Below are 18,983 nucleotides of genomic sequence, written 5' to 3' on the forward strand. Positions count from 1 at the left end.
AATGCACAAGTTGGTAAAATCATTTTTTTTTTTTGATACGGAGTCTCGCTCTGTCACCCAGCCTGGATGGAGTGCAGTGGCGCGTTCTTGGCTCACTGTGCCCGGCCCATTCATTGCGTTTTTATTCAACAAGTATGAGTAAACAAAACAAAAATCCCTGTCCTCATGATTGCCTGCTGGCTCAAGAACCAGGCACTGTCGGATCTAGATGCTGATGAGTAAACAAAAAGTACAAAAAAAAAACTCCCTGTCCGCCTGTAGTCCCAGCTGGAGCTTTCGTCCCGGGAGGCGGAGCTTGAGTGAGTGAGACCAAGTAAAAGACTTTCTAAAAAAAAAAAAAAAAAAAAAAAAAAAAAAAAAAATAAGTAAATTACAGTGTATCAGATGATGGTAAAATAAGGCTGGAGAGGACCGGGTGTGGTGGCTCATGCCTGTAATCCCAGCACTTTGGGAGGCCGAGGCAGGTGGATCACGAGGTCAATAGATTGAAGCCATCCTGGCTAACACAGTGAAACCCCGTCTCTACTAAAATACAAAAAATTAGCCAGGCGTAGTGGTGGGCACTTGTAGTCCCAGCCACTTGAGAGGCTGAGGCCAGAGAATGGCGTGAACCCGGGAAGCGGAGGTTGCAGTGAACCGAGATCGCACCACTGCACTCCAGCCTGGGCGACAGAGCGAGACTCCGTCTCAAAAAAAAAAATAAAAAATAAGACTGGAGAGGTAGGTTAAGAGTGCCAAGTTTGTGGGGAATTTGGTGCTGTGATTTTAAATAGGGTTATCAAGAATATTCACTAAATGTTGACATTTGAACAAAGTTCTGAAGGAAGAGAGGGAAGAAGCCATGGAAATTCCTAGGGTGAAAAGCATTCCAGGAAGAAGGAAAAGGCAAGTCCAAAAAACCTGAGGCAGGAACAACAAAGAAGCCAGTGTGGCAAGAGTGGAATGAAAATGAGGGAGATAAGTAAGAGAAAGTATCAGACAGGAAATGGGGGGCCAGATTGTCCAGGGACTTGTAGGTGGTAAGCAAGGACTTAAACTTTTATTCTGATTTAGATGAAAACCCATTGGAGAGTTTTAAGCAGAAGAATGGCGTGACATGATATTAAAAAAAAAAATTAGTTCTGGTGGCTCTGTTGAGAATAGACCAAGAGGGAAGTTAAGGGCAGAAACAGACCACTTAGGAGGTTATTACAGAAACCCAGGGAGACATGATGGCTTGGACCAGGGAAGTAGCCAATGAAGTCTTAAGAAATGGTGAGATATTGGATATATTTTTGCTTTTTTGTTTTGAGACAGGGTCTCACTCTTGCCCAGGCTAGCGTGTGTGCCACCATGCTTGGCTAATTTTTTTAATGTTTTATTTTTTGTAGAGATGAGGTCTTGCCATGTTGCCCAGGCTGGTCCCAAACTCCTGGGCTCAAGCAGTCCTCCTGCCTGGGCCTTCCAAAATTCTGGGATTAGAAGTGTGAGCCACCTGCCTAACCAGAGAAAAGAATTCTATCTCTGGATGGCAAGAGTAAAGATTAAAAAAAAAGCTATCAAGTTCTACTACAGATAGATCAATTAAAATGAGAACTGAGCCGGGCGCGGTGGCTCACACCTGTAATCCCAATACTTTCGGAGGCTGAGACGGGTGGATTACTTGAGGTCAGGAGTTCAAGACCAGCCTGGCCAACATGGTGAAACCCCATTTCTACTAAAAATACAAAATTAGCTGGGCGTGGTGGCAGACGTCTGTAATCCCAGCTACTCGGGAGGCTGAGGCAGGAGAATCGCTTGAACCCGGGAGGCAGAGGTTGCAGTGAGCCAAGATCACACCATTGCACTCCAGCTTGGGTGACAGAGTGAGATTCCATCTCAAAAAAAAAAAAAAGGCCAGGTGCAGTGGCTCACGCCTATAATCCCAGCACTTTGGGAGGCCGAGGCAGGCGGATCACAAGGTCAAGAGATCGAGACCATCCTGGCCAACATGGTGAAACCCCATCTCTACTAAAAATACAAAAATTAGCTGGGCATGGTGGCAGGCGCCTGTAATCCCAGCTACTCGGGAGGCTGAGGCAGGAGAATTGCTTGAACCCGGGAGGCAGAGGTTGCAGTGAGCCGAGATTGTGCCACTGCACTGCAGCCTGTGTGAGAACGCAAGATTCCATCTCAAAAAAAAAAAAAAAAAAAGGTGAGAACTGAGAATTGACCATTTGATTTAGCAATATGGAAGTCAACAGTGACCTTTACAAGAATAATTTTGATGGAATGATGAGAGCGAAAGCCTATTTATAGTGAATTGGAGAAAAAAGTACGAGAGAAATTAAAGGCAGATTTAAAGAATCTAAAGAAATTAAAGGAGTACAGATAATCTTTTGATGAATTTTGTTGTAATGGGAATCTGAGAAATTAGTAGTAGCTGGAGGAGGATGTGGGATCTGGATAAGAGACTTTGTTTCATGTCAGACATTACAGAATGTTTGTGTGTTAATAGGATTGATCCAGTAGAGAGGCAAAAGTTATTGATATGGAAGAAAGAGGAGAGATTGGCTGAAATGGTTTGTGGTGTTGGAAAAGCGGAGCTGTGATTGTCCTTTGCCTCAATGGTCTCTAAGCCACAGGGAAGGAAAAATAGGAAAATTAAAGAGATGGTAATTATGACTGCTGCTGCTCTGGTCTCTGTAGAATTAGGTTTAGTGATCTTGATGGCAGCCTCTGGTTTTATTTGTGCCAAAGCACCTCAGCATGGATCTTGTGCAGAGCTTATTTCCTTCTAATACCCAGCAATAACAGCTGGGCCTTGCTTTTCTTTGGCTTCTGAAGATAAAAGGGGTAAGAAAGAAGAGGGTTTACCCTTGTGTCTTTAGCCTTACTTTTCTACCATGAACATTTGACCCTGCCTATTAATATGATTATGGCCGATAGTTAATATTAAGTTTGTTTTATTGGCTGAGTGTGGTGGCTCTCTCCTATAATCCCAGAACTTTGGGAGGTTGAGGCAGGAGAATCATTTGGGTCCAGGAGTTTGAGATCAGCCTTGGCAACATAGCGAGACCCCATCTCTTAAAAAAAAACAAAATAAAAACAAAGTACATGTCCCACCTCTTCCACACTGAAAGCCATGGTGTGTGGGCAGGACCAGATGCTGCTAAAAATCCCTTCCGTTTTCCCCACAGCATCACTTATCATGTAGGACAAGAGTGGTCAGTAAAAAAGTTTAACTATTCATGCTTCTAGTTACAGAGAAATTTGAATTTCCTTACTTTTTAAAATGAAACTTTTAGTGGCTTAGACTTTAGGAGGCATATCTTAGCAGTCAAATAAGGGTGGAAAATACAGGTAATTTCATACTTTTGATGGTAGTTACTACGAGAAAGGCTTCTCTGGTAATGAAGTCTGACCCAGAAGCCTATGAGTCATATTTGTTGAACATGCCAAACATAAGACATAATAAGATAGGAAATAATGAAATTCCAGATCAGTTTACCATTGCTAACCCCCAATTGTTCTTAAATTGTGATTGTGTAGCCAGCATAGTCTTACTCTAGGTTCTGTGTCTGTTTTTACAAAAAAAGTAAAAGTCCTAACTATTCACACAGATTTGTTTTATGATAAGAGATCCAAAGGAGGTTTCTAAATAATTTTCAGAATTGCTCTACCAGTTACCTTTTCACCCGAAGTAGATCTGGAAAGCATCCAGCAAAACAGCTTTTGCATGTTCATACCTTTCAGAATGAATCATCTTCCTTCCGTTTAGCGAGAGAAGGGCTATGTGTACTGTTTCTGGCAGAATTTCCACAGATGTTTTATTTTTCTTAAGTCTTCCAGTGCTTCACATGAGTTGAACCTTGTGGGTACCTGATGTTCCCCAAGGAGATCTCTGAATCTCCTGATTCTTGGTTGTTTGTGATAGAAGAACAGTCAGTTCTGATTCTTCTGGGAGGATTTCAGGTATCCTTTTTTTTTTTTCAATGAAGTTGTTCCCACTATAGGAAATCAGAGATGGCAGGCAATAGATTGTATAATGCTGTACTAAGGATTGTAGAAAGGTGTGGGTTTGTTCTTGCTTGTTAAGCATAATCCTCTTCACCTGTGAAATGGAGAGTACTATCATCAGAATGTTGAGGTGAAATCTGGGACATCTTCTGATCTCCTTAAATTCAAAACTTGTCCCAACTAGCCTGAACTTTTTATTTTTATATTTCACAGTTTCCAGACATCAGTCAAGAATCTGATTCTCCATTTGTTTTCATCTGCAAAAATCCTCAGGAAATGGTTGTGAAGTTTCCTATTAAAGGAAATCCAAAAATCTGTAAGTCATGATTTTTTTTTCTTTAAGACCAGTCAAGTGCAGTAGTGAGGAATGGGGAAAAAAGTAGAACAAGGAATTTAATCTGTAACTGACTGTGAACAATCAGTTGAAGTAACCCACTACCTTTGGATCAGCCTGTAAGTCATAATCTTTGATGGTCTAATTTTCTTTTCTTTTCTTTTTATTTTTTTGTCTTGCATCTCACTTGTCTAGATTTTTATAAAATCTTCCCTTTTGGCTGGGCATGGTGGCTCATGCCTGTAATCCCAGCACTTTGGGAGGCTGAGGCAGGCGGATCACGAGGTCAAGGCATCAAGACCATCCTGGCCAACATGGTGAAACCCCATCTCTACTAAGATTAAAAAAAAAAAAAATAGCTGGGTGTGGTGGCATGTGCCTGTAGTGCCTGTAGTCCCAGCTGAGAACTGGGAAGCTGAGGCAGGAGAAGCGCTTGAACCTGGGAGGCAGAGGTTACAGTGAGCTGAGATTGTGCCATTGCACTCCAGCCTGGTAACAGAGTGAGGATCCGTCTCAAAAAAAAAAAAAAAAAAAAATTTTTTTTTTTTACTGTGTTCTGTGTGTCCCTAGTGTTGGAGGCTTAATATAATTATGCTTATTAATAACTTTGTTAGGTTAACTACAGTAAAGCCTTTCCAAAGTATACCTTGATCCACAATTATCGGCATAGTAAGTCACTCGAAACTTCTATTTCAGATCCTATTACATTAAAATGCTATTTGTCAGCCAAAAGAGTGTTTTGCCCCACTGTACTGCTCATTAAAGGAAGTAGTAAGGCAGTGCAGTGGCAACAATGTCATTTATCCATTTATTCATTGTTCAGTATTCAACTCAAGAATAAGGGCTGGGCGTGGTGGCTCATGCCTGTAATCCCAGCACTTTGGGAGGCTCAGATGGGTGGATCATCTGAGGTCAGGAGTTCGAGACCAGCCTGGTCAACATGGTGAAACCCCGTCTCTACTAAAAATACAAAAAATCAACTGGGCATGGTGGTGGGCGCCTGTAATCCCAGCTACTCGGGAGGCTGAGACGGGAGAATCGCTTGAACTTGGGAGGTGGAGGTTGCAGTTGAGCCGAGATTGCGCCACTGCACTCCAGCCTAGGCAACAAGAGTGAAACTCCATCTCAAAAAAAAAAGACTTAACATTTTAAGTATTTATTGAGCATCTGTTTTAGAGACACCACTTCCCACATTTCTCTTCATTATTGGTTCCCAGAGTACGGCCTTGGCTCTCTTGCTTTTCATTCCTTTTTAAAATTTTTATTAGTTAATTGATTGAGACAGGGTCTTGCTCTGTCACCCAGGCTGGAGTGCAGTGGCATGATCATGGCCCACTGTAGCCTACACCTCCCAGGTCTAATCCTCCCACATCAGCGTCCTGAGTAGCTGGGACCCATCTTGTCTTCCTCTGTCCCAGAGCAGCCTCTTCTATTTCAAAGCAGTCTCAAAACACATATAGTGGGCCAGGCGCTGTGGCTTACGCCTGTAATCCCAGCACTTGGGGAGGCCGAGGCGGGTGGATCACAAGGTCAGAAGATCGAGACCATCCTGGCTAACACAGTGAAACCCTGTTTGTACTAAACATACAAAAAATTAGCCAGGCATGGTAGCAGGTGCCTGTAGTCCCGGCTACTCGGGAGGCTGAGGCAGGAGAATGGTGTGAACCCGGGAGGTAGAGCTTACAGTGAGTCGAGGTTGCACCACTGCACTCCAGCCTGGGCGACAGAGCGAGACTCCGTCTCAAAACAAAACAAAACAAAACAAAACAAAAAAACCCCACATATATAGTGGTGGTGTCCTCCCTGCCTAACATCCTTGGAAAAGCAACATCAGCAACTCTCTCCCATTTGCTCATGTCAGTTACCATTTTGTGCCTCTTTGTCACTGCTTTCCCATTGTATGAATTGCGTGATTCTAGGGCATGCATTGTCCTCACTGGTGCACAACTCTCCCTCATCCAATACTTTGGGGACCAACTAGCCATTTTATAAATCTATGCCCTAGAGAAGTACTTCTCAAACTATAATGTAACTAAAAATCACCTAGCAAGCTGTTAAAACACAGGTTCCTCAATCCTGCTCTCAGGTGATACTGATGCTGTTGGCCAGCTGGCTACACTTTAAGTAACACTGCTTTGAATCAAAAAATGAAATGCTTGGAGTAGGAATTCATATTAATGTATATTTACTGCAACATTCAGGCAACATTTTGATTGATAAGATCCTAAGATTCCTACACATTGGAAGATCTGAACCAAGTTGCCCTTAACTGACACAAATTATTTACTTCAGAAGGTACTCCAGTTGGTGGCCCAGTAGCCCTGGAAATCCTTTCTTTTCTCCACTATTAAGGATTTATTTATTTTTGAGATAGGGCTTCGGCCTGTCACCTAGCCTGGAGTGCAGTTGTGCAATTATGACTCATTGCAGCCTCCACTTCCTGGGATAAAGTAATCCTCCCACCTCAGCCCCCAAAGTAGCTGGGACTACAGGTATGTGCCACCACACCCAGATGATTTTTAAATTTTTGGTGGAGATGAGGTCTCACTATGTTGCCCAGTTTGGTCTCAAGTGATCCTCCTGCCTTGGCCTCCTAAAGTGTTAGGATTACAGGTGTGAGCCACCACACCTGGCCCTATTTAGAATTTAGATCTCCATTTTACCCTCTCTCTGTTTTGGTTCTGGCAGTCTACCCCTTCCTCCTCCATTTCATTTTCACCTTCCTCTAGGCACTGGTGGCAACACTGGTGGTAGGAGGAAACGGTGGTAGATACTCTCTCTCAGACCCACTGTTACTTGATCTTTAGTCCTACTTCTCTTTTCGTAGCTTCTTCCCCTGGCTTGGTTTTCATCTGCTGCCTAAAGTCCTGTGAAAAAATGTTCTGTGTGGGGTTTAGATATTTCTCTGAAACGTTTTACTTTAGTACTTTCTCTATAACTTCAGGACCTTTAGGGCCTTCATTTTTCTCCATAAGGTTTCATGATGGGGAGGGGAGTGACATTCTTAGGAGAAAGCTTTAATAAATTCCTATCTTTAGGCCGGGCACAATGGCTCACGCCTGTAATCCTAGCACTTTGGGAGGCTGAGGTGGATCACAAGGTCAGGAGATCGGGACCACAGTGAAACCCTGTCTCTACTAAAAATACAAAAAATTAGCCGGGCGTGGTGGCGGGCGCCTGTGGTCCCAGCTACTCGGGAGGCTGAGGCAGGAGAATGGCGTGAACCCAGGAGGCAGAGTTTGCAGTGAGCTGAGATCACGCCACTGCACTCCAGCCTGGGTTGACAGAGCGAGACTCTGTCTCAAAAAAAAAAAAAAATTCCTATCTTTTTCCTATTGTTTCTGTTAATGGTAGACTAGACAAGGTTAAAAACTGCACAGAAACAATAGGTAGTGAAAATCTTATTTTGAGATGGGGTCTCACTCTGTCATGCAGGTTGGAGTGCAGTGGAACAATCTCGACTCACTGCAACCTCCACCTCCCAGGCTCAAGTGATCTTCCCACCTCAGCCTCCTAGGTAGCTGGGACCACAGGCGCACGCCACCATGCCTGGCTAATTTTTTGTATTTTTGCTAGAAATGGGGTCTTGCCATGTTGCCCAGGCTGATCTCGAACTCCTGAGCTCAGGTGATCCATTTACCTCGGCCTCTCTAAAAACCTCCTACTCTGCCAGAACTCTCTTCCGTTAGGTCCTAGGGGATACCTCCAGTAGTTTAAGCTGGAAAAGTCTTTAATCCCAGTTACATTGGGGAAAATACATACACGCCTCTTAATTTGGAATGGTTATCACATTGTCCCCTAGATATATTATTACATGAAGTGATTAAGTTTAATAGCATTAATAATATTAATACTTAGTCAGGCACAGTGGCTCATGTCTGTAATCCCAGCACTTTAGGAAGCTGAGGCAGGAGGATCCCTTGAAGCCAGGAATTTGAGACCAGCCTGAGTAACATAGCGAGACCCTGTCTCTACAAAAAAAAAAAAAAAAAAAATTATTCCAGTGTGGTGGCATGTGCCTGTAGTGCCAGCTACTTGGGAGGCTGAGGCAGAAATATTGCTTCAGCCCAGGAGTTCAAGGCTGCAATGGGCTATGATTGCAATACTGCATTCCAGCTTGGATGACAGAGCGAGATCCTGTCTCTAAAAAAAAATTAATTAATAGTCTGCTTTACTTATAACACTATGGCTTAATTTTTTTTTTTTTTTTTTTTTTTTTTTTTGTGGGATGGCTTAGGAACGTAGCCACCCTTTACAGATTAGTTCTATGATAAATATATTTGAAATTCCAAACTTTTATTTTTGAGACAGGGGTCTCACTATGTTGCCTAGGCTGGCCTTGAACTCTGGGTTCAAGAGATCCTCCTGCCTGAGCCTCCCAAGTAGCTGGAACTACAGATACACACTACTACTCCTGGCTTCAGGTTCTAAACTTCAGACTTGCAAATAAACTTTTAGAATATGACCCATTTATGTGTAGTATCATATATATATATATTATGTGTTGTATCATATATATGTATATAAATACCTTAAAGGTGTATACTTTGATTTGTTTGTTTTTGGAAGTGTAAATTTGAGTTTGCTTGACCTTAAGTTAATTGTGTCTCCTGAAATGGAAATAATTCAGAAAAAAGCAATATACAGTAGGGTATCACCTGGCTCTGTGTCTGCTTTATATAGGTTGAATACTCAGATAAAGGAAAATTTTTAAATTTAACAACATGCTCTATAAACTAATGCACCTTATATCTTTTGCAAACCATGTGAAAATTCCTGTGAGAGTTATATCAATTGATGACAAATATTTTTTCCCCTTTTAACTTCTTGCCCATCTGCTGCACATGCATTTGATTTTCTTTTAGGCACTATGAGGATGTGGTTTAACACTGAAATGATTTAGGTATTAAATGTAAAAATACTGGGGAAATACAGAAACTAAGTGTTACACCCTACCCTGAAGAGGATGTATTGTATCTCACTGTGGTCCACTATCCAGATCCTGATCTTAGAAGCCCAGGCTGAACTAGAATTCAGAGCTTAAAGTTCCTGCAATCTAAGGACAGTCCTGATGACTGCTGCTTTCCACAAGAAGCCCTGGTCCCTTACCATCATTGCCCACAGCTGGCCCAAGAGTTGCCTCTATTGGCAATCACTCTATTAGACTTTAGGGATACAAAATGTCCATGATTGTAAGGAGTTCACAGATTGTTGGCAAAAGTCTGATTTTTTTTAGGCAGCCTAAGGGATGAAAGAACGTCTGAATTCCTGGGAATATACTGGAAATCCTTGTTCTTCTTGTATCTTGTTTCTCCTATTAGCTTTCCATTTTAGACATCATCACTGAAGCCAGAGATTAGTCTGCCTACCATTGGGTGTTTTATTCTGATGGGTTGATCTTACCTGAGCTGGTCTCACTTGAGGGCTTTCATAATCATACTGGAGTTTCCTGAAACGTAAAATAGGAATGTTCTTATTCAGTGAAGCTTTAAGAATGTGAAGAAAATGATATGTATTTTTTTCTTATGAGGAATCTGAAATAAATAATTAAAAGACTTGCCTGGGGTTATATGGTAAATGAAAGATGAAATTGAAACCATAACTAAGAAACCTAACTCCCAAGCCTCAGCATAAATAATATGACCACCCTTACTTCTTCCGGAGACTTTGAATTTATGAAGCCCTTTTTTTTTTTTTTTTTTTTTTTTTGAGATGGGATCTTGCTCTGTTGCCCAGGCTGGAGTGCACTGGCAAGATCTCAGCTCACTGCAACCTCTGCCTCCTGGGTTCAAGCAATTCTCCTGCCTCGGCCTCCCGAGTAGCTGGGATTACAGGTGAGCGCCACCACACCCAACTAATGTTTGTATTTTTAGTAGAGACGGGGTTTCACCATGTTGGTCAGGCTGGTCTTGAACTCCTGACCTCAAGTGATTTGCTTGCCTTGGCCTCCCAAAGTGCTGGGAGTACAGACATAAGCCACACCTAGCCTGAAGCACTTTAATATATATTATTTTAGTTATAGGCTGAGCATCCCAACTGAATTTTTTTTTTTTTTTTTTGAGATGGAGTCTCGCTGTGTCGCCCAGGCTGGAGTGCAGTGGCCGGATCTCAGCTCACTGCAAGCTCCACCTCCCAGGTTCACGCCATTCTCCTGCCTCAGCCTCCTGAGTAGCTGGGACTACAGGCGCCCGCCACCTCGCCCGGCTAGTTTTTTGTATTTTTTAGTAGAGACGGGGTTTCACTGTGTTAGCCAGGATGGTCTCAATCTCCTGACCTCGTGATCCGCCCATCTCGGCCTCCCAGAGTGCTGGGATTACAGGCTTGAGCCACCGCGCCCGGCCAGAATTTTTTTTTTTTTTTTTTGAGACTGGGTCTCGCTCTGTCACCCAGGCTGGAGTGTAGTGGTGTGAACTCAGCTCACTGCAACCTCTGCTTCCCTGGCTCAAGCAATTCTCCCACCTCAGCCTCCCAAGTAGCTGGGACTATAGGCCTGTACCACCATACCTGGCTAATTTTTTATTGCTTTTATTTTTATTATTATTATTATTTTTTTTTTTTGAGTTTTACTCTTGTTGCCCAGGCTGGAGTGCAATGGTACAATCTCAGCTCACTGGAACTTCCACCTCCTAGGTTCAAGCGATTCTGCTGCCTCAGCCTCCTGAGTAGCTGGAATTATAGATGCCCTCCACCATGCCCAACTAATTTTTGTATTTTTTTTTTTTTTTTTTTTTTTTTTTTTTTTTTTTTTTTTTTTTTTTTTGAGACCGAGTCTCGCTCTGTCGCCCAGGCTGGAGTGCAGTGGCCGGATCTCAGCTCACTGCAAGCTCCGCCTCCTGGGTTCACGCCATTCTCCTGCCTCAGCCTCCCGAGTACCTGGGACTACAGGCGCCCGCCACCTCGCCTGGCTAGTTTTTTGTATTTTTTTTTTAGTAGAGACGGGGTTTCACCGTGTTAGCCAGGATGGTCTCGATCTCCTGACCTCGTGATCCGCCCGTCTCGGCCTCCCAAAGTGGTGGGATTACAGGCTTGAGCCACCGCGCCCGGCCAATTTTTGTATTTTGAGTAGAGACGGGGTTTCACCATTTTGACCAGGCTAGTCTTAAACTTCTGACCTCAGGTGATCTGCCTGCCTCCCAAAGTGCAGGGATTACAGACGTGAGCCACTGTGCCCGGCCCAAAAAAAAAAAAAATCTTTTTTTTAGATAGGGTCTCACTCTGTTGCTCACGCTGGAGGGCAATAGCATGAGATCTTGGCTCACTGCAACCTCCGCCTCCTGGGCTCAAGCCATCCTCCTGTCTCAGCCTCCCGAGTAGCTGGGACTCCAGGCTTGCACCACCATACCCAGCAGATTTTTGAGGAGGGGGGTGGGGGAGGGCTTGGTTTTTTTGGTACAGACAGGGTTTCGCCATGTTGGCCAGACTGCTCTGGAACTCCTGGGCTCAAGCGATCTGCCTGCCTTGGCCTCCCAAAGTACTGGGATTACAGGCATGAGCCACCACACCCTGCCCCAAATCTGAAAATCTGAAATGCAAAATCTAATCCTTTTTGAGCTTCAACATGATGCTCAAAGGATATGCTAATTGGAGCATGTGGGATTTTGGATTTCTGGATTTGGGATACTTAACCAGTAAGTATATATAATGCAAATATTCCAAAATCCAAAAAAATCTGAAATTTAAAACACTTCTGGTCCCAAGCATTTTAGATAAGGAGTACTGAACCTGTAGTTATTTGATTAAAGGACTTAGTGTATGTGTAATACACGTAGCTCAGTGACTGGTCTATAGAAAGCACTTTGTGTTAGCTAGAATCTTCTCAATAACTGTGTGTTAGTAAGGGCTTTTTCCTCCTTTCATTTTACAGGTTTATAGAAGTTATTTTACTCAAGTCTTTCTGTCGCAAGATTTCCTGTTCTTTTCACTATATCAGACTGCCTCAGGAACAAATTATTCCAATTTACATTTCATTTCTAGGGCACAATATCATAGAGTTGGAAGGAACCTTCAGTATTTTATAGTCCAGTTTCCTCTTAGAGTTGATAAAATTGAGGACAAGAGTGACTAGGTAACATACTCAAGATTATACAGCTACAAAGTCTCAGGATTAAAACTGAGTTTTTCAGCCAGGCGTGGTGGCTCACGCCTGTAATCCCAGCACTTTGGGAGGCTGAGGTGGGGTGGGGAATTGCTTGAGGTCAGGAGTTCAAGACCAACCTGGCCAACATGGTGAAACCCTATCTCTACCAAAAAATTTAAAAATTAGCTGGGCGTGATGGCACACACCTGTAGTCCCAGCTACAGGGGAGGCTAAGGCAGCATAATTGCTTGAACCTCGGTGGTGGAGGTTGCAGTGAGCCGAGATCACGCCATTGCACTCCAGCCTGGGCGACAGAGACTCTGTCTCAATAAACAAACAAACAAACAAACAGAGTCTTTCAACTTATGCAATACAGACAACTGGATGTCTGGAGTCCTAGATGGAATTCTAAATTCTGGCCTAGCTTGTCCTAAAAAGCTGAATGAGACTCACCTCTGGGTACTACCACCTTTACAATCTGTACTCTTACATTTATCTGATATCTGCTACTTGTGGTTACTTAGTACTGTCTATAATATAAAGGTTTTGAAATGTGTAGTGTCTACCTTTGTTTAATTCATTTGGTGAGAGCATTTATTGAGCATCTACCATTTGGCAGTTACTATGGTAGTGTTAGGGATACAAAGGCTGACTTGCCTTGTAACAGGGCTCTTTGCCAGATGGCTGGCACATGTTCAGGTTTTCAGCCAGGAAGCACAGGGGATAAAAGAACTCCTAAATCCCTGGGAATGCCCTGTGCTCTAAAGCCCAAATGAAAATCAACAGCATTGTGATTATTGTTAAATGATATTCAGGGTATCACTTAGTGGATGGTTTCTGAGGAAGCCCAGAAAAGAACATAATGTTCTTCTAGAAGCAGGTGTAGCCTGAAAGAGAGAGAGATAAACAAAGAGAGACACACAGACAGACTAATGTTAGACAGGAGGAGATTTAAGTAAACAGGGAAACTTGTTAGGCTGAAGCTAATTTTTCTCACAATCTTACTGTGCCATGGTCAGTACATGTATTCTTAATTGGACAAGTGAAAATACTGAAATTCAGAGAATCTGAATGACTCACCCAGGTCATACAGCTAGTTAATACCAGAGGAGGGTGGACTAGAACCTGGGTCTTCTGACTTTTAGTCCAGTGCTCCTTCTGTTATGCCTGATTGCTGCAACAAATGAAAATGAAAACATATTGAGAGGCAGTGGTTATGGGCATGGGCCTGTGCTATACTCAGCTGCCTTTGAAGGGGAAGACTGCTTGTTTTTTTTTTTTTAGTGCTGAGACTGAACTGAATTATGTTTCTGTTTTCAGCATAAGCATCACTATTGACTTAGATGAGACTTTTTGTGGGAGAAAGCAAACTGCCAAACTGTTCTCAGGCCAGACAGACAGGTATTCTCTTAAGATTCTCCTAATGAGATGAATGGTTCCTAAGGCTGCTACCACTGAGCCAAACTCTATCCTGGTAGATCTGAGAAGAGGTCAGAGACCACATCAGTAATATACCTTTCATTAGGGTCACCTGGGATGGGAAGGTTGCTTGTTTTCTAAGTTTAATACTTAGAGAGTCATATAGCCTATGACCTTTAACCTTCTTAGCTGGTGATAGGGGCCCTTTGTCAGTAAAGCATTCATGTGGATTCTATTCCACTGTTGCAGGTCACTCCCCCTATTAAGTCTGAGGCAGCAAAGGAGTGTTGAACTGCTTTTCTCACTGTGAAGGTTCATGCATTATGCTCAGCCAGTTAACAGGTCAGAGGAATGGGTTTCCCACTGTGTGAAATGCCTTCCTTTATTGCATGTGTATATTCTTAAAAATTTGCCTTAGCATCGAACACCCTTAAAAATGTGATATTTCTTTTCTAGTAGCTACAAAATTAGAAATAATTAACTTCTTAGATTCTTAGGACAAATACTCATTGTATGCATTTGTGTATCCCTGTACAGTATTCCCATTGCTTCCTTATTCTTACAGAATGAAATTCTGAAGTTTGGAAGTGTCTGAGTCCTGAAATAAGATAATTGAATGTGACAGGAACACAGTAACCAGAAGACCTGGGAGGCTACAAAAGATTTGCATTGCAAATACAAAAATAAATAATGAGACTTCTTTTTCTCCCTTACAGGGAAACTGGATTCCAAGATCCATCAAGGAGCAAAGAAGGGGTTAATGAAGCAGAATAAAGCTGTCTGACCTAGGAGAAAAGGAACTATACAGCATAGTGGAGTTTTATATACTAAAATTGCTATCTACTGGTCCTTTGGAATTGAAGTAGTAGAAACCTAAAGGCTTGGCATCAGGCTTGAATATCTCAGAACTTAAACTCTTACCAAAACCTGTATATTTTTCTTAAAGAGTGGGATTCCTACTTTATGTAATGGGTCAAAATCTTTGAATACATTATTTATAAAAACCTATTTAAAAATTCTAAGTCTTTTGACATTTTTCTCAGAATAGTATCAAAAGAGATGGGAACAAGTTGGAAATTCCTTTCCTTTTCGAGACTTGTATTTGTAGTTAGAAAGTGTTTAACATGGCCGGGAGCGGTGGCTCACGCCTGTAATCCCAGCACTTTGGGAGGCCGAGGTGGGTGGCTCACGAGGTCAGGAGATCAAGACCATCCTGGCTAACGCAGTGAAACCTCGTCTCTACTAAAAATGCAAAAAAGTTAGCCGGGCGTGGTGGCGGGCGCCTGTAGTCCCAGCTACTCGGAAGGCTGAGGCAGGAGAATGGCGTGAACCCGGGAGGCGGAGCTTGCAGTGAGCCCAGATCCTGCCACTGGACCCCATCCTGGGTGACAGAGTGAGTCTCCGTCTCAAAAAAAAAAGAAAAAAAAGTGTTTAACCTAGGTTAATTATTTTTTTTGAGGGATCCTCTCAGATTTTAAAGTTTCTTATCAAAGGGATAATCTGTAGAGTAATAGGATGTTTGAGGAATCCTGTGCTTAATACAAACCTGTGATGGGACAAAAAGGTTTGTAACAAGTTTTCTGCTCCAATCCAATGTCTCTTGAACAGTCTGAGTGAAATGTGAAAAGCTGAGTAACCCTCATTGGCAATTTTTTTTTTGGAAGGAATAAGCTGAAGAAGTGCTTCCACTTCTTGGGTTTGAGAAGCCAGGATATGGATGGTTCAGACTGGGAGAAGATGGAGCCACCTGCTAAAGCAGCATGAAGCTGCCCTATTTATTTTGTTGGTATTGCAAAAGCATCACTTGGATGGGGCAATTAGAAACAAACTAAAAAATAAAATCGCCTTAATAAACGCATCCAAATACCCCCCAAATGCTGAAATCAAATCTTTTAAACCATTCACATCCCAGAAAGCTATGTGCTTTGGAAAAAGAAGAGGTTAGTTTGAAATGAGGTTTTTGCTTGTCAGTCTGGCCGTCCTTAGTGAAACACTTTCTGAGGCTGTTCTGAAGAGCTGTCAGAATCTCAGTTGCTGGCATCCTGAGGAAATTCATGGTCTTAAATGTGTATGTTCTGCTTTTTATAAAACACCACCACCACACTGGGGAAGTTGGACTCCCTCCAGCAGTTGTGTGCATGACTTAGAGAGAGCAAGGGAGAGAAAAAAATGTGCCCTGTGTTATGAAAAAGATTAATTTCCCCTTTCTTTAATCCTTCATATTCAGCGTTTATTTGCATTGAAATGCCTCCACTCATTATGCATTGATGTTCACTCAACTGTGAACCCTGCTTGTTGCATAGCTCTAGGCATTGGTTTTGCAGGGCCTGATCACTCTGGATTCCCAGGGAAAACCCACCCGATTCTTGTTCCGGTGATGCAAACATGTAGTATTCCCTTTTTCTGTTCAACCTCTGGAGAAAGGGGAAAGGACTACTAATGTCCACTTCTTTGGCAGGGGGCATGTCTGGGGAGTCTCTTTCTGGCTTCCTACAGACCCTACTATTAATGAAGCCACCCTGGATTCCCTATGCAGCTAATAGTTTACTAAGCAGTAGCACCTTGAATTCTATGCTGGAGTTGTCTGGCTCTCTTAATACCAAAATAAAACTAGAAGGCAGGAGGTGAAGAGCCTAGGGAGGGAGGAAAAATGTTTATTTGAACAACAGCCTGAGCAGAGAGGTGTCTGGATTGATTTTTTCATCTGGATAGACTGTGTGCATGCCGAAAGAAAAACATCAGGAGCTGCGACAGATCAGGTTATGCAACCATTTTGTGTGCTGAGATAAGACAGTTTACAAGAACTTTACAAGTTTACAAGAACCCACCTCAGCATCCAAAATATGCAACTGGAACCTCATTAGTAAATGGCAGAATAACATGGAAACTTCTCCTTTTCATGGTTAGACTGTGAAAGTCTGTCTTTAGTTCATATGGTGGTGGTAGTATAAGGTCTCTCTTTTATTTGTGGAGACACCAGGGAGGAAGTGTGGGAGAAACTTGGGGGTAGATGGCCTTCAATTGCTCAGTGATGAATAGCACAATTTAAAGCCTAGTGGAAATTCTTAGCAGCCTGAGTGCAAATTTGCCCAGGAATAGCCTTTTAGTACTTTACAACACTTTGCTCTGACTGTGTAACTCTGGGACAGCGTGGCCTAAAGGAAGTTTCACATTTCTGAGCTGGTTTTTTGTTGCAGTCTAAATATCTGTACCCCCTTTTGAATAGTTGGGTTCAATTGCTGTCGACTTCTTAGCTTTTTGGGTTTTTTGTTTTTGTTTTTCCAGCAGGACTCAGTCTCATTTATATAAAGTCAGAGTAGGTGATATATGAAACTGGAGACTCTCTGACGGGGTTTAGGAAGCCTTGGCTTTATTGCTTCTTGGCCTTTTGGCTAAGGTCAAATGTAGGAAGCCTTGGCTTTGCAGTTAGATGTTTGGAATAGAGTAAGGGTTTTTGTTTGTTTCTTGGTATAGCTAATCTGGAAAAAGAAAACTAGGTATCCCCTCTTTTAAGTCAGAAGTTTACATAAATTCATTTTTTCCTAGGAAGTAAGTGTGAAAAATTTAGACTTCAAAACCATTTTTACAAATAATTACAAAGTTATGGCTTCTTTGGATTATAACCTGTAATCTCTTTCCACTTTACTGTCTCTACTAAAGCCCATTATTGTGGATTTCATTTAATTTAGTAAATTTGAAAAATGCACCTAGCCAAGATCGAGACAGTATGGGGTTATTCTCAAAAAGCCAGCTCAAAAAGACCAGCAAAAAGCAATAATCTCTTAAACTAAAGAAATTAGTTAACTTCAGTTTGTTAGGCCTGGTGAGGGACAGAAAATCCAATGATGAAGGAATTTTTTTTCCTAGAGATTCAAATAGCAAGTATACATCTGCTGCTCTTAGCTTCTGTGAATGTGTTCAGAGGGAGGTGATCCATACCACAGGCACCAGCAGCAACAAGGGATCCAGCATGTGGAGGACTTTTCTACTTCTCTCATGCAGAGAAGAAAGAATACAGCCTCAGTGCCATCCTCTGACACAAAGAAACTTGTGTAAATGTCCATTTATGTGTATGTACATAATGTGGCTTAATTCACAGGGTGACAACTGATAACCTGATCCATTTTCAGACTTCATTTGTGACAATGGAGAGTCCAGAGAGACAACCTAGTAAGTGTACCCTAGCTTGAGGTCAGAAAAATGGATGTGTACATAGTGAGTGGGACTGTGCAACAGTGGGGTGGTGGGGAGTTCCTGAGAATACATAGAGGAATGTCACAGGAAGGGAGTAAGATTGTGGCGTAAGGAGAGAAAAAAGCATCAGTACAAAATATTTAAGAGTCTAGAGCCGTACTGTCTATTATGGTAGCCACTAGCCACTTGTGGTTATGAAAATTTCAATTATATGAAATTAAGAATTCAGTTATTCAGTCACTGTTGACCATATTTCAAGGGCTCAAATAGCTACATGTGGCTAGCGACTTTTGCATTGGACAGCACAGATATAGAACATTTCCATTGCTCCAAAAAGTTCTGTTGGATAGTGCTTGTCTGGAGCAGGGGTTGGCAAACTTTTTCTGGAAAGGGTCAGATAGCAAATATTTTAGGCTTTACACAGGCCATGCAGTCCTTGTTTCAACTGTTCAACTCTGCTGTTGTAAAAATGCATCTATAGATGATAATGTAAATGAAAGAGCTTGGCTAGAGCCAATAAAACTATTTTTTGTTTGTTTGTTTGTTTTTTGAGACAGTTTCACTCTTGTTGCCCAGGCTGGAGTGCAATGGCGCGATCTTGGCTCACTGCAACCTCCACCTCCTGGGTTCAAGTGATTGTCTTGCCTCAGCCTCTCGAATAGCTGGGATTACAGGCATGCGCCACCAGGCCCAGCTAACTTTGTATTTTTAGTAGAGATGGGGTTTCTCCATGTTGGTCAAGCTGGTCTCGAATTCCTGACCTCAGGTGATCCACCCGCCTTGGCCTTCCAAAGTGCTGGGATTACAGGTGTGAGCCATCGGCCCAATAAAACTATTTACAGACACTCAAATTTGAATTTCTTTTCTTTTTCTTTCTTTCTTTCTTTTTTTTTTTTTGTGAGACAGGGTTTTGCTCTTGTTGCCCAGGCTGGAGTGCAATGGCGAGATCTCGGCTCACTGTGACCTCTGCCTCCGGGTTCA

At 42.4% G+C, this 18,983-nt stretch overlaps 2 protein-coding genes across 5 annotated transcripts in view; one reads left to right on the forward strand and one right to left on the reverse strand.

Moving 5' to 3' along the window:
- The window catches only part of TRIP4 (thyroid hormone receptor interactor 4), a 101,598-nt gene extending 86,768 nt beyond the window's left edge, over positions 1-14,830 (forward strand). For all 3 annotated transcript variants that reach the window (XM_050795950.1, XM_050795952.1, XM_050795951.1), the window contains 2 exons: positions 4,192-4,294; positions 14,525-14,830. In XM_050795950.1, coding sequence (XP_050651907.1) covers positions 4,192-4,294; positions 14,525-14,592 — 171 coding nt within the window. In that variant the 3' untranslated portion in view covers positions 14,593-14,830. The remainder of the gene's footprint in view (positions 1-4,191; positions 4,295-14,524) is intronic.
- PPIB (peptidylprolyl isomerase B) overlaps positions 1-18,983 on the reverse strand; it is a 445,571-nt gene that overhangs the window by 330,692 nt on the left and 95,896 nt on the right. The gene's annotated exons all lie outside the window — the stretch shown is intronic.

This window comes from Macaca thibetana, chromosome 7, assembly GCF_024542745.1.
Source record: "Macaca thibetana thibetana isolate TM-01 chromosome 7, ASM2454274v1, whole genome shotgun sequence".
NCBI lineage: Eukaryota > Metazoa > Chordata > Mammalia > Primates > Cercopithecidae > Macaca > Macaca thibetana.